Source organism: Rhinoderma darwinii, chromosome 8 (genome assembly GCF_050947455.1).
Source record: "Rhinoderma darwinii isolate aRhiDar2 chromosome 8, aRhiDar2.hap1, whole genome shotgun sequence".
Classification (NCBI taxonomy): Eukaryota; Metazoa; Chordata; class Amphibia; order Anura; family Rhinodermatidae; genus Rhinoderma; species Rhinoderma darwinii.
This window is the reverse complement of record NC_134694.1, coordinates 115,060,793-115,075,803: the sequence shown is the minus strand read 5'-3', so window position 1 is coordinate 115,075,803 and position 15,011 is coordinate 115,060,793. Positions and strand designations below refer to the sequence as shown.

The window sequence follows — 15,011 nt, the reverse complement described above, 5'->3', positions numbered from 1 at the left end:
TCCACAGAGTATCAAGAACTGACTTGGTATTCACAACCTATTCTATATTTAAAGAATATAAATCCTGAATATGCGTGTGGCTAAGGCCTAGTGAATTAGTTTACAGGGTTTTTGCCGAAAATAAAATAAAATAATAAACTCATAATCAGAATTATAATCTCTCTATTATCTTGTATTATGTAAATTCACCTGTTACTCTTTGGTGTTACAGGGGCTTCCCGGTCCCTCTGGTGAGAAGGGAGAAACAGGCGACGTTGGTCCTATGGTGAGTGAGGTCATGTAATGTACAATGACACATGCGTCTCTGATGCACATTATATTCTTCATACATATTTCCTTCTATTGTTACTCAGGGACCACCAGGACCACCTGGACCTCGTGGACCAGCAGGACCTTCTGGAGCTGATGTGAGTTTTTACTAGTTGCAGCCTATAGGTCATCCGAATCTGTCTTAGTGTCAGTTTGGCTGTTTTATCAAAACCCATAAGAATACTTTTCATCACCCTCATATTGCGTGATCTACCACATCATAGTACAGAATATTACTGAACATGCAATCATATGCTTAACCATCGGTTTACCCTGGTCAGGAATTACAATGTTAACCTTCTGGTTCTTCATTAAAAATATTCGAAATCTTTCGATTTTTCTAAAGCAAATGGTGGTGGTGGCATTAAACTGACTCATTCGTTAATACGAAGTTATGTAGAAGAAATCCAGCTAAGAAACTGAACCTATTATCATTATAACCCTACACAGCAACACATGAAAGCTGGTCATAAGCATTAGATAAAAATCAATTTCCCCCATGTCAGAAGTCAGAAGTAAGGGGGAAAAGGGATCAGTCATGTTGGATTTCAATATGCCCAGAGGTGTTTGGCAGCAGACTATTGTCCTCTCCGCATTGACATAATATGCAGGCTTGTCTGAGCCGACCATGCGTGTTTATGGTGAAGTCGCGTAAAATAGCTGTTGACCAAATGAGCGCTCTGCCGACAACAATTGCATGTGTATGCCCAGCTTTATATGGCGCTGTATCACCAGCTGAGTACTCCATGTCTTTATCTACTTGAAGTCTCTTAATAATTGTGTTGCTCTTTGCAGGGACCTCAAGGTCCTCCTGGTGGAATAGGTAACTTGGGAGCATCGGGAGAGAAGGTTTGTATCTTTTATTCTTGTCCTTTTTTGTACTAAGTAAAATTGGGAATTAGCCAAAGAGATGATATGAACCATTTTATTGAAATACATGTTTTTATTATGTTTACAAATTATAGGGAGAACCCGGTGAGACAGGAGTTCCTGGTATCCAAGGGGAACCTGGACCTAAGGTGAGTGATTGAGGAATTCGATCTTTTACTTTTGGTCTCATCTCTGGTATGGTGTACATTATGAAGAGCATAGGAAATAACTCCTATCACCAAATATTATGACAGAATTCAGCTAGAATCATGATTTAAACATTACATTTGGCCTGGCTCTAATACAACACAATGTATTAATCCTAATGTCTTTACCTTATTCTTTATTTGTCAGGGACCACGTGGAGACAGAGGTGAAAAGGGAGAATCTGGGCAATCAGGTGACCCTGGACCCACAGGAGGGAAGGGACCTACTGGTGATGATGGACCTAAAGGAAACCCGGTGAGAATATGGTCTCGTAAGATGATCTTTTCTGTGGAGGATATAAAGCGAAGCATTCAATTATTGTTATAGGAAAATGATAAAACTGTAATCTAAAGATCAAATGGAGAAACTTCATGAGTCTAGATGTATTTTGGTAAAGCCATTTATATGAACTTTAAGGGGGATTTCCCACTGTGGACATTGATGTCATATCACTAGATTATGCCTTAGGTGTCTCATCAATGAGTCTTAGTCTGTTGGCACCCCAACCCATCCGTTGAATAAAGGGTCTGTAGTGTTAGACAAAGAGCAGTGGCCCCTGTGGCTTTGTAGTGGTAGTGGGCAGAACTGCAGGCGTACATCAGGTGGCATATTAAAGATGGAATAATAATAATTCTGTATCTATCAGTTCTAATGTTTTACATTTTACTGTATGTATATAAGGCGGGTTTTATGCTTGTATTCAGTACATTCTAATCCATGAATTAATTTAAGACCCCTCTTAAACACTCTTGTTTTTTTTAGGGGCCTGTTGGATTCCCTGGAGATCCTGGACCCCCTGGAGAGATGGGACCCAGAGTAAGTACTGACCAAGACACCAGTATTATAGATGATACATGGTAGGTGGAGGCCTTGTTAAAGACGTTGCATTGGAGACCAGAAGTTTCAGGTTTTGACTCTGTCCACGTTATTTCCCACAAAATAAACATTTATAAAACGGCAGTGGAATAAAAGTGTGTTGCATTTTCTTGCTCTCCTAGAGGTTCATTTCCACTCTGCCATGAGTAACTATTCATTTTTTAGGCCCACTGGGACTTTTCTTCTATCCATAGCAGTCCCTTCGTCTGGCGATTTGTGCCATTCAACCCAAATAATTTCTTCTTTCTAATACTTTCATGGCAGAATAGACCTAACGTAGCTTATAGCTTAGATCAGACTGTTTATCGGTAAATAACACGATTAATATTGATAAACTTCGATTACCATAAAGAATCTCTAAAAATGTTGTTTTTTTTTATCTCACAGGGACAAGACGGTGCAAAGGGTGAACGAGGAGAGGATGGCGAACAAGGAGAGGCAGTAAGTGAACATTACTTCAGTGACGTCTCAAAGAGCTGCTGTTAATATCTGCAAGTCGGTGTAATTCTCTTATACTCTGATTGTTTTCAATATAAAACATTTGTAGTACTTTGACTCTATTGGGGTGAAATATACAAAAAAAATAATAGAAAAACTGAATGAATAAATGTAGTCTAATCTGCAAATCTAGAGCATTTAGGCTCAACACTATAACAGAAAATGTTTTATGTATTATGTATTCCGTCTTATTAAAGATATCAATGTAGACCAACTACTTCAATTTGAAGGTTGCCGATAGAATTTCTTGCCTGTTATGATAATAACTATATATAAAGGGTAGCAGCTATGTGTTTGCCAATACAATTATTTATTACTATATACATTTTCATTATTCTTGATATTGCTTTATCAAGTGATGGCGATGGGATTATTAACAAGAATAAAAGTCCAATTTCTAAGTTCTTCTATTTGTACTACTTTCTCAGGGATCTCCTGGTCCTACTGGAGAGAACGGACCTCCTGGACCACTAGGAAAACGTGTAAGTAAAAGTTGAATTAATCACAATAAACTTGATTTTGGCACTTCTATTCAATTACATGTTTATTATTTCTTATTTGTTCTCTACCTTCTTTTCTCTCGCAGGGTCCTGCAGGTCCATCTGGACCTGAAGGTCGTCAGGGAGAAAAAGGAGCTAAGGTAAATATGCTGGGTTTTACTCTAGGGTAAATGTCATGTATTGATTCCTTAGTAAAGGGTCTGATACATGCCATAGCATTACAGTGTCTTATGTAAAACATTTTTTCTGGTTTCAGGGAGAAGCTGGAGCTGTGGGTGCTCCTGGAAAGACAGGTGCTGTTGGACCTCAGGGATCTCAAGGAAAGCAAGGACCAGACGGACTTAGAGGCATCCCTGGGGCTGTGGTGAGTAACATGCTGAAAAACACAGTCCATCTGTGATAAAATAGATATTATAAGCCCTATCACACCACATACATACTTCAATCAGGACCATACAATCATATCCTGGCCTGGCGCAGAAATCAAACAATCCATGGCCATTTTACCCACATATTGGGCTGACCAGAACACATCTGGTTGTTTAGTGAACAGGCTTATCAACAAAATCACATCGGACCATCTCATTATACAGTCACTTACCCGCTACATATGCATGGTGGGTATTGGAAACTAAATCAGGCATTTAAGCCCTGCCAAACACCCCTTTTTGAAGCAGATCAGGATAAAATCAGCCCATTTTGGGTACAGTCCTTGGGGTGATCATGTCCTGACAGGTCACACTGTTTCTTGCTGCAAGTTTGCAGCAAAAATCACTGCATAAAAAGACAAAATCAAAATCATGACCTGCAAATAAGTCCTAGACTGTCCTTGTATGGTTTTACTGTATCAGACTTAGATTACTACAGAACTCCAAAGTGATCTGGCTGGGAGACCTCTGTATTATAGGCCAGCCCATACATTGTAGACCATTCAGTGACAGGTTTACTATTTACCTGCTGACATATAATGCAGAGGCCGCCCAGCTCCAGAAGCAGGAGGTAAGAGGGCACAATATATGCATGTGTTGATGTATGTGTACATGCATGTAGTGAGTTAATACATACATGTCTGTGCATGTGCATAGTGAGGATAAAGGTATGTGAAAATTTGTGTAGTGAGTGTGCACATCTATATGTATGTAGTGAGCATGTGTATGTATGTAGTGAGCATGTGTATGTATGTAGCGAGCATGTGTATGTATGTAGTGAGAATGTGTGTGTGTGTGTGTGTGTGTGTGTGTATGTAGTGAGCATGTGTATGTATGTAGTGAGCATGTGTATGTATGTAGCGAGCATGTGTACGTATGCAGCGAGCATATGTATGTATGTAGTGAGCATGTGTATGTATGTAGTGAGCATGTGTATGTATGTAGTGAGCATGTGTATGTATGCAGTGAGCATGTGTATGTATACAGTGAGCATGTGTATGTATGTAGTGAGCATGTGTATGTATGTAGTGAGCATGTGTATGTAGTGAGCATGTGTATGTAGTGAGCATGTGTATGTATGTAGAGAGCATGTGTATGTATGTAGTGAGCATGTGTATGTATGTAGAGAGCATGTGTATATATGTAGTGAGCATGTGTGTGTATGTATGTAGAGAGCATGTGTATGTATGTAGTGAGCATGTGTATGTAGTGAACATGTGTATGTATGTAGTGAGCATTTGTATGTATGTAGAGAGCATGTGTATGTATGTAGAGAGCATGTGTATGTATGTAGTGAGCATGTGTATGTATGTAGTGAGCATCTGTATGTATGTAGTGAGCATGTGTATGTATGTGGTGAGCATGTGTATGTATGTAGTGAACATGTGTATGTATGTAGTGAGCATGTGTATGTATGTAGTGAGCATGTGTATGTATGTAGTGAGCATCGGTATGTATGTAGTGAGCATGTGTATGTATGTAGTGAACATGTGTATGTATGTAGTGAGCAGGTTGCCTGCATATACATAGGGAGAATACCTATTTATGAATGAATCTATGTGGGGAACATGTATATAACATGCAGGTATGTATTGAGTCTGGACATGTATGTGTGAGTACTTGTATGTAGTACGTGTGTGTGTGTATACATATACAAATGTTATGTTATGTTCTGGGGCACTGTATTATTTTGGAAGTCTTCTGCTGTATTATTTGGAAACTGGGTGGCAGATTTAAGCCCTGTTCACATTACATCTTGGCCCAACGTTTAGCGTGTCTATATGGCTCCTTTAGCCCAACAGAGGACAAAATAGTGTCCTTCTGGCCTGCGCCAAGCTGTATACGTTGATATACCTTTTTTTTTCTTTTAGGCTATGCTATTATGTATGCCTCATGGTATTTGTTTTTTTTAACATAGGAGCCTTTGGGTGCAATATGCCATGTATGGCATACATTACAGACATCCATTTAACATATATACGTCATGGACTTTCCAATAGTATTTCATGACCTATACGTTAAACGGATACCATAATATTCTATAGGCGACAGATGCCACTGTCACAGCAAACGCTTTCTGATGCTGTGTAATGTATAAGTCAGGAGCTTTTCCCGGCGTATACGTCAAACATAGGCCAAAAAATTACACGCCTGCTGAAAGATGAGACATTGGCGTTCTAACAAAAAAGGGTTACTCATTGATCCTTTTTGATTGACTTTTGGTCAGATTTACAGTCTAATGTCTCCCTGTCTGAGACAGATTCACCATCATATTAGTCATATGGGTAGAGTTATGTATTGTACTTTGTGTTGGAATCTGATTTTTTTTTGTCTTTAGGGTGAACAAGGTCGCCCAGGAGCAACTGGTCAAGCTGGACCCCCTGGACCTGTGGTAAGTGAAACAACAACATCAGGTTCACTATGTAATATCTATACTATGTAATATCTGTACTATACTATGTAATATCTGTACTAAGCTATTTGTCCTTTAGGGTCCCCCTGGATTGCCTGGGCTCAAGGGAGATTCTGGTGCTAAAGGAGAGAAGGTGAGAAACATGAATTATTTTTATGTGACTATATGTACAGAATATTTAGATATATCAGCTTAGTGTAAAAAGTATATACTAATGATCACATCCAAGCATGGAAAACATTACCTTTACATAGTTATTCCACATCATCAATATGTATTCATGTTACATTAGGAGTTGATTGAATAATGTTGAACAATTTCATTATTATTTTGGCTCGGTCAATAGCATAACATTTTTAACAAGAAAAATCTAAAGACATGGAGCAAAGGCAACTGGGAAAACCATGTATGATGGAGCTGCTAAGGCATCAGGATTAAAGGCATCAATGAGCCCTCTATGTCCAGGGCCTTATTTTCTAGACCTAAGATTTAGGGAGGGGGTGGCTTTTTTTTTTTTAGTGCACAACAACTTCAAACAATGGTTCGGACAATACTCGCCACAATACACTGGCATGAGTAATAACACGCGACTTACATTTTTTTTTACATATGTTTTGGATTGTTCCCATTGCCGGTCATATTACACACATTCCGATAAAAATCATATCACACGCAACTAATTCTTCATTATTCTTATTATATTCTACAACCTGATCTAAAACAGCGGTCACTCATCATATGATACTGTTGTATTTACATGTCTCATATCCCCACTGCCTCAAGTTGACTGATTGAGATTAATATACAATATCTGGACGGCAGCTTCTGCATTCAATGAACAGACGGAAAGAAACGCCGCAGCACACAGTATTGTCATGTAACATATTTTTTTTCCCCCCGCAAATTCCCTTTAAGCAGGCAGTTCTACCCCAAAATAGAGGTAAAAAATCGAAAATATGATTGGGGAATAGAAACATATGAAACTTTTTGTAAGAATATTGTTAAGTAGGCTGTAAAAAAAACACTTTTCCTTTAAGACATCAGAAAACTCCCAAATTGTAGTAAATTTGAGCTCATTAGGAAAACACAATCCTCCCTGACCCGACAAGAGCGGATAATTTCCTTGGATCAGATAAAGGCTCTTAAATTAAATTTTTTAAAATGTAAAATTATCCAGGCCAAATAGCACAAAATATATAAAAAATAAACTCCCTAATATACTTACATTTGCAATTATGCTCCTTAAAGGGGTCGCCCACTACTGGACAACTGATGACCTATCCACAGGATAGGTCATCAGTATATGATCGGTGCAGGTCTGACACCCAGACCCGCACCGATCAGCTGTTTCAGCTGCCTGAGGGCACCGGATGTTATTGCACAGTATGCAGTGTATGGAGATGGAATTAGTTAGACGGAACCATCTGCTTCCGGCATGGATGTCTGGTGCATGTAGGCAGCCGGGGCAGCTGATCAGTGCGGAGTCCAGGTGTCGGACCCGCATCGATTATATACTGATTATCTATCCAGTGATAGGTCATCAGTTGTCCGGTAGTGAAAAAATCCATTTAACCAATGTCTGTGATTTTTTTTAAATAAAATCTGCTATTTATTTCAACTTTTAACCACTCTTACTGTAGAGAACCCTAACCCATACTCACTGAAATGCTCTTTGTACAGTGCAGTGCTCATCACTTTAGCCAATATGTCAGATTTGTAGAGAGGCAATATTTCATTTCCATTGTTCAAGTCTATTCCAAAATATCAAGCCGACTGTTGTCCCCACCGTCCTTCCAGATGGAGTGCGATGTATATCATGATGACTATAATAGTACTACATGGTATTCTAATGTTATAAATATGTTACTTTCACATGATAACAATAGTAACACTGGAGTAACATTCTTTAGGGTCATCCTGGTCTTATTGGCCTCATCGGACCAACAGGAGAGCAGGGCGAGAAAGGTGACAGAGGTCTGCCAGGTCCACATGGTACTTTTGGACAGAAAGGAGAACCTGTGAGTACAGTCATTATTATTATTATTATTATTATTATTATATACATTTGTGTTCATGTAGGTGCATTACCTTTTATCTTACTCTGCTTTTTCTTTCTATTATAGGGTATTTCTGGTGTCACAGGTCCAATTGGGCCAGGAGGATCTGCCGGGCAACCTGTAAGTTCTTTAATATTTTTCTGTTTTCTGTTTTTTCTTATTATTTTACCTCTCACCATCACTTTTCTTCTGTGTCTTTAACCCCATAGCACATCCAGATTAACTGGCTTTTATTAAGTGTATGAGCTCAGATTGTGAGCCCCAATGGGGCACAACTAGGCAGCCCTGAAAAATATGTCATTGCTATATAAATAAGAAGCTTGAGAAAAATTATATTTGTGTTCTTACATTTCCCTTTTTTTTTAATTTAGGGACCCCCAGGTTTTAAGGGAGCTAAGGGTGCCACGGTGAGTAAATTGTACCAGCTCATGTTTTGTCAGATGCCATCTTGAGGTGAAGCCCTAACATTAAAGCGGATCTCTCTGCTTAATATGCTGTCCTATGTAAGGGCACGATATTCCATATTACAGTTACTAGTCTGTCCTCCTGGTAGCCAAAACGGCACAAAACAATTTTGTGCTGTTTGGCTAATAGGAGCAATCAAAAACTACACAGTTATAAGCACAGCATATTCATGAGGGGAGCGCTCTCGCCGCTGCCCCCCGCCATTCGGGCCGGCGATTGACAGGCTACTATGATGCCATTACTATTACTTATACATTTGTTTAACGTATGACACATGGGATGTTTTACTTTTGCGTAATTTTTTGTTTTTACAATGTGTTCTGTTCGCAGCAGCGGATAAACAATAGCATAAATAAGGAACGTGAATGGAAAGTGTATGTTTTATTCATGTTTTCATGAGTTATACATCATGAATATGCAAATCCAGTTATTATAGACATAGCCAAACCCTAGATGAGTTTCCATTATAGCAGAATCTGTTAGTCAATAAGTGGAGAGAATGTTGCATGGATGAATGTAGATTATGTAGAGTCAATGCACCCTATTGTATAGTACTTTAGGATATCTTATCTCTATCAATGAGACATCTTTGTCCTTTCATGTTTTCTTACCCATCTCTCCATTATAAACAGGGACAAGCCGGACCCAAAGGACAGAAGGGTGTACAAGGACAAGCTGGACCCCCGGTAAGTGGAACTTTAGCCTAATGAACATAACTTCTGAGTGTATATTTTATTGCATACATCTAATTCCCTGTTGTCCGTATATTGTACAGGGACCTCCAGGTGAAGTCATTCAGCCGCTGCCTTTCCAGATGCCCAAGAAAAATAAACGCTCCATTGATGCAAGTCAGATCTTGGCAGATGAACCCACTGGGGATTATGCAGATGGAATGGAAGAAATCTATGGATCCCTCAATGCCATAAAGAAAGATATTGAGCAAATGAAGACACCTTTAGGCACAAAGGAGCACCCAGCCCGCACCTGCCTGGACCTGCAACTGTGCCACCCAGAGTTCTCAGATGGTAAATAAGAGTAGCGACTAATTCTGGACAGTACTGACCACTGAATGTGGGATTAAAATGAACTCACATATTACTGAAACAGAAGCCATACTGAAATAATGGAATATTAAAATACCAAATATGACAGTATTACATACACACAGACACAGGGTCACTGATGAGCAATGATTAGGTGATATTACCAGCTTAAAAGCTATTTATCATCTTGAACATTTATGCCATATCCACATATTACATCTCTGGGACCCTCACATATCTGAAGAAACGGGGTCTCCTATCCCTCATTACACTAGACGAGGTGAGGGGCAGTGGCAGCATCCCAGTGGAGAATGAATGGAGAGATGGCCTCTCTTTATTTAAATCAAGCTTGCCTGGCTGTTTCCATAACTCACAAAATACCCCTTAAATTATTTCTGTTTGATTCACCACGTCACGACATCAAGGAATGTAAGGAACTAATTTGCGACTCTAGGCTCAGTATGGCCTCATGCACACGACCGTGGAATTCGTCCGTAATTACGTTCCGCAGTTATGGACCCATTCACTCCTATTGACCATGGACACCTTCCTGTATATTTACGGGAAGGTGTCCGGGCCGTAGAAAGCCTCCGCAAAAGATAGGACATGTCCCATATTTTGCTTTTTATGGGCCGTGCTCCCATACTTTGTATGGGAGCATGGGCCGAAAAGGTGGGTGGCTATCATGGGCCGGCCGTGCCCGTAATCGCGGCCCGTGATTACGGGCATGGCCGTGTACATGGGGCCTATATGAGTATATGAGCCTTGATTGGCCTGTTACTTTTTGGTGGTGTGACAATTGATAAGGAATTTGGTTTCTCCAACAAACTTTATTCTTTAAGAGAGCAGCGATCGCAAGCTGAGTGGTCAACTTAGGGCTGGATACCTGAACCAAATGGAGGAGTCCAACCAGTACCCACCAGATGCGGGAGGAGGGGACCTGTGATAATCGCTCACTCAGGGGCCTTGACTATATTCCATAATAGACTATAATCCTGAAATAGTCCTTGGGCAGGCTGTAGTTACATTTCTAGCTCTTCCACAGAGCCCTCTGACTGGCCAAGAGACTTCTCAATATCTCATCACCAGCGCCAACTTCTCTCTCCTATCTCTCTCCTTCGCACGCCAACACACTAACTCTGCTCCTTCAGTATCTGCTTGATATCCTCTTGTCTCACGCCTTCCGTGAGATGCTGCCTAGCAATCAGGATCCCTTTTATTGATGGAGGGAGCCCTCTCCATGGGTCCTAACTAATTATAGGGGCGGTAAGCGCTAGCCTGCATACCGCCTCTAAATCCCCACAGATCACAGAATAGATGCAGACACAACAGGGGTAGCTGTCATTCCACACAGGAGAGCACAGAGAATAAAGGTACCAACAAACACGGAGGGAGTACAGGGGAGACAGTACAATTTAAAGGAGCAACATCATCCCCTTCTAAGTTTGAGAATGAGCCAAAGCGGGTCACCATTGATGCTTTTGTTTGCCCTATAAAAGAAGTAAAATAAAATATTGGGAAAACTGCATTGGTTAGTGCCAGTCATCTTTATTACCAGCATTTAAGAGGGTATATTCCTCTGACACATGCACTGCCGGGGATAAGGGGCGCCAACTGAATATCTATTACATTTCATTGTGTTTTAAAGCATTACATTTTTCTGAGATTTACTACATTAAAGTCAGATCTCTGAGTCTGACAACTGACTGCCACCTCCTCTCCATGTGTTGTGAGTAGCAGCAAGTAGTCAGATGCGAAGCTCAAACTCTCACGTAGCAAATTTTAGCGAAGGTAGACTTACTTTTTAAATTTGGTCACTGGCATGATATAACAAAATTGTTCTTCCTCTCAGGTGAATATTGGATTGATCCAAACCAGGGCTGTACCCGCGATTCTTTCAAGGTCTTCTGTAACTTCACAGCAGGTGGAGAGACCTGTATCTTCCCCAGCAAGGATATTGAGAAGGTGAGCAGCGGGATTCAGTGGATATACTTGGATGAGAAATTACATCTCACCAGGGGATGAAGCTCCATGTCCCCAATGCAAATTCTGTACTGCGCCTGCGCCTGCTACCTCTGCACCCTCTATAGCTACACCCACGCTCACCAGTTTTTCTTGCTTTTAGGTTAAGATGTCTTCCTGGAATTCTGAGAAGAAGGAGACCTGGTACAGCAAGTTCAGGAGTGGCCATAAGGTTAGTGCATGCAACAGATCCATATAAAGGTGGGAATATAAAGATATTTGTTACCCTAATAACAATGGTCACCTGTCTCATGACTTATATTATTTATTTTCTTTCTTGTTCTCACATTGTTGTTATATTATCACATAGTTATAGACGTGTGTCACTCAATTAATAAATAGTAAATTGCTAACGTGTAATTAATAGTTAATAACATTTCTGTTATTACTCCGTTTACCCTAAAACATCCTTTACACTATTTCTCATTTGTTTCTGCGTTCTCACTCCACCTTGATATGATCTCTCATTGATGGATTGATTTTGTTAATTCTTGGCAGTTCTCTTATGTCGACTCGGACAAAAATGCCATTGGTGTGGTCCAGTTGACCTTCCTCCGTCTGCTGAGTATCACTGCCCGTCAGAACTTCACATATCACTGCCACCGCTCTGCTGCCTGGCACATGGCCTCTACCGATAGCTACCAAAAAGCACTGCACTTCATGGGCGCCAATGATGAGGACCTTTCCTTCCACACAAGTCCTTACATCAAAGCTCTCAGAGATGGCTGTTCGGTAAGTAGAAGAACTTTTTTTTATGGGACTTGATCGCCAGGAACTTGCCTAAATATTACGCAGGCTGCTACACAGTATCTGTAAAAACCAGAACCTAGTCTTATGGTTATGGTATCTTTAAAAATGGACCATTTCACTTGTATTTCGAATCGATTTTTCAATGAAAATATTGATTTTGTACTGAAATTAAACATGCCGGATCAAGCCAGTCAGTTTTAAAGTCTCTGGAGGTGGAATATGTCAGCCTATACAGCGCTGCTTGGCAAATAAAGCCTGGTGAGGCAAGTGCGGGTTGGGTTAGAATAGACATTAGCTGGCATAACATGAATTGCAGATATTTGTCCATGATAATGAGTAGGGTCATAGTTGATCAGTCCAAGTCACCAACAGAAGGACTTGAAATATTAAGGACAGCAGACCAGAATCAAAACCAGGAGGCAAAACTTATGATTGTCCAGTAGAAAAGCACAACCACACATCAGGACCAGAGAGGTGGGCAGGAAGAGAAGCAGGGCACAAGCAATAGGCAGAATAAAGGACAGCATAATTAGGGCACCTGGAGCACGGTTTGGGCTGGCTATAGGACTATTGATATGAAGCATCAGGAACTTGGTATAATGGCGCTATTGCAACGCAGGGCCTAAGAGCATTGGAACATGGAGATGCAGGAGCCCAGCGTTTGCACTGGATCTAGGATACACAAACAAAAATTGTTACTGCATTTTTCTAAGCTATTGGCGGACTTATAAAGACGGGTGGGGAGGGGGTCTACCAATACTAAAAGTGGGCAAAATAAGGATAAACTAGCCACCAAGAAGAACAGAGCCGACAAAAAACACAGAGCACAAAGACATTTCCCAGCGGCGAACAGATAGCCTGGAGGAAAAAGGCTGAGCTGCTAGAAATAATTCCTGCAGACCCCTGATATATAGAGAGAAAGAGATAATCACATAAAATTGGGTAATATATTTTAGGGAATAATTCTATAACTAACTGCATTCTTTATTTCCACCTACAGATGAGGAAGGGCACCGACAAGACCGTGCTAGAGATTCACACCCCACGCATAGAGCAGCTTCCTTTGACGGACGCTATGTTTATGGACTTTGGAGAACCCAACCAGAAATTTGGATTTGAAGTGGGACCTGTATGTTTTATGGGCTGAGGCAATTAAAAAATAGGGACAAACCCCCACCCAACTGTACCCCCTTCTTAAAAAAAAGAAGATGCCCTACCCCCTTTTCCTTCATTCCTGTACACCAGTATTCAAGAAGCTCAGCTGATGAGGAGCAGAAAGCCAGCACTTCCAGTGAGGTGGTACAAGAGACCAAAAGGCCCCGGTCAGCCCGTGACAAAGACCTAAAGCTGGGTGGATATTCTGATGACCAAAGAAAGATTTTTATCATAGACTTTTAGCTAGAATGATTTGTGGCTTTTTTTAATAAGGGGTAAAGGCGACAATCCCATGCAAATAATAATTAAAAAAAGAGGATATGGACTTTCCATGTTCTACAAAATTCACATTGTGGACATAATGAGCCACTTTTTTGCCCATTAAGAGCTTCTTCTTTCTTAATGTTTTATTTCAAGCTCTTATGTCTCCAATTTAAAACGAACACATGCAGATTCTTAAAAACAGGATTCTATTTTTTCTTCTGTGGATAAATGAAAGTTTTAAATATTATTTAAAAAAAATAATAAAATTTGTTATAAATTTCCCTTCTACCTTTCACACAACATGGGAAAATATTAATAGAAACGTATGTCCTGAACAGATAAGAAGACAATCGAAAATCTGTGAACCAGTTTTTACTATGGTGCTCGGAGTAAAGCTTATGTTTTGTCCAACAAGATTATAAAAAAAAATCTCACAGGTGCTCAGAGTATTACTGTGTAATGTTTGTAAGTATTTTTTGTATTGTAATATATAATCTATAATTTTGCTGCTTTTTATTTTTATTTGTTTTTTTTTTGTTCTTATTCTTGCGCATGTCCATACATGACTTCCTGCCGGCCACTATCAACTTCCTGCCGCCTCTTCCCACTGTGTCCCTTAAGAGCTGTTACATCCAGTTCCTGTTCTCCAATCTGCTCTGTGTCTATAGTTTCCTCTTTTATTTAAATAAATAAATAAATAAATAATGTGCAAAAGGTGAAAACCACAGAGGAATAAAATGGCAGGTTGGGTCCTTTTCTTGAGGGGGGGGGGGGGGTTCTGGAAATTCAACGTACCTCTAAAGATCACAATTATGCAAGAGGATCAAATGCAGAATTTTTAAAGGGTGTATCCACGTTTTTTGGTGCCTACAACGGAGACGACAAAATCCCGTAGGTTATACAGACCTTTCTCCATAAATTTCATCTGACATTTTTACACAGGGCGGTTCAGGGGTTAGTGATAGTATTTTGGTTATTCTCCTGAGAGTCTTTAAGTGGTTTACTATAATATCAGGTGGTCCAAGGTGACAAAGGGGTTAATATTGATATTGATATACATTATAAAATGTGGTCTAGGGTGGTTATGGGTTTATATCTAATATCATTGGAGGTCTTGGGTGGTTTAGTCATTCGCTTTCAATCATTTAGTCATG

The 15,011-nt window shown here is 40.1% G+C and overlaps 1 protein-coding gene across 1 annotated transcript in view; it reads left to right on the top strand.

Annotated features, from left to right (window-relative positions):
- Window positions 1-14,517, top strand: part of COL11A2 (collagen type XI alpha 2 chain) — a 116,310-nt gene extending 101,793 nt beyond the window's left edge. The window contains exons 47-67 of the mRNA XM_075836511.1: window positions 212-265; window positions 354-407; window positions 1,105-1,158; window positions 1,275-1,328; window positions 1,534-1,641; window positions 2,149-2,202; window positions 2,650-2,703; window positions 3,189-3,242; window positions 3,347-3,400; window positions 3,517-3,624; window positions 6,027-6,080; window positions 6,181-6,234; window positions 8,012-8,119; window positions 8,225-8,278; window positions 8,530-8,565; window positions 9,256-9,309; window positions 9,399-9,648; window positions 11,519-11,631; window positions 11,792-11,860; window positions 12,187-12,420; window positions 13,439-14,517. Coding sequence (XP_075692626.1) covers window positions 212-265; window positions 354-407; window positions 1,105-1,158; window positions 1,275-1,328; window positions 1,534-1,641; window positions 2,149-2,202; window positions 2,650-2,703; window positions 3,189-3,242; window positions 3,347-3,400; window positions 3,517-3,624; window positions 6,027-6,080; window positions 6,181-6,234; window positions 8,012-8,119; window positions 8,225-8,278; window positions 8,530-8,565; window positions 9,256-9,309; window positions 9,399-9,648; window positions 11,519-11,631; window positions 11,792-11,860; window positions 12,187-12,420; window positions 13,439-13,585 — 1,821 coding nt within the window. The 3' untranslated portion in view covers window positions 13,586-14,517. The remainder of the gene's footprint in view (window positions 1-211; window positions 266-353; window positions 408-1,104; window positions 1,159-1,274; window positions 1,329-1,533; window positions 1,642-2,148; window positions 2,203-2,649; window positions 2,704-3,188; window positions 3,243-3,346; window positions 3,401-3,516; window positions 3,625-6,026; window positions 6,081-6,180; window positions 6,235-8,011; window positions 8,120-8,224; window positions 8,279-8,529; window positions 8,566-9,255; window positions 9,310-9,398; window positions 9,649-11,518; window positions 11,632-11,791; window positions 11,861-12,186; window positions 12,421-13,438) is intronic.
- Window positions 14,518-15,011: the final 494 nt, after the last annotated feature.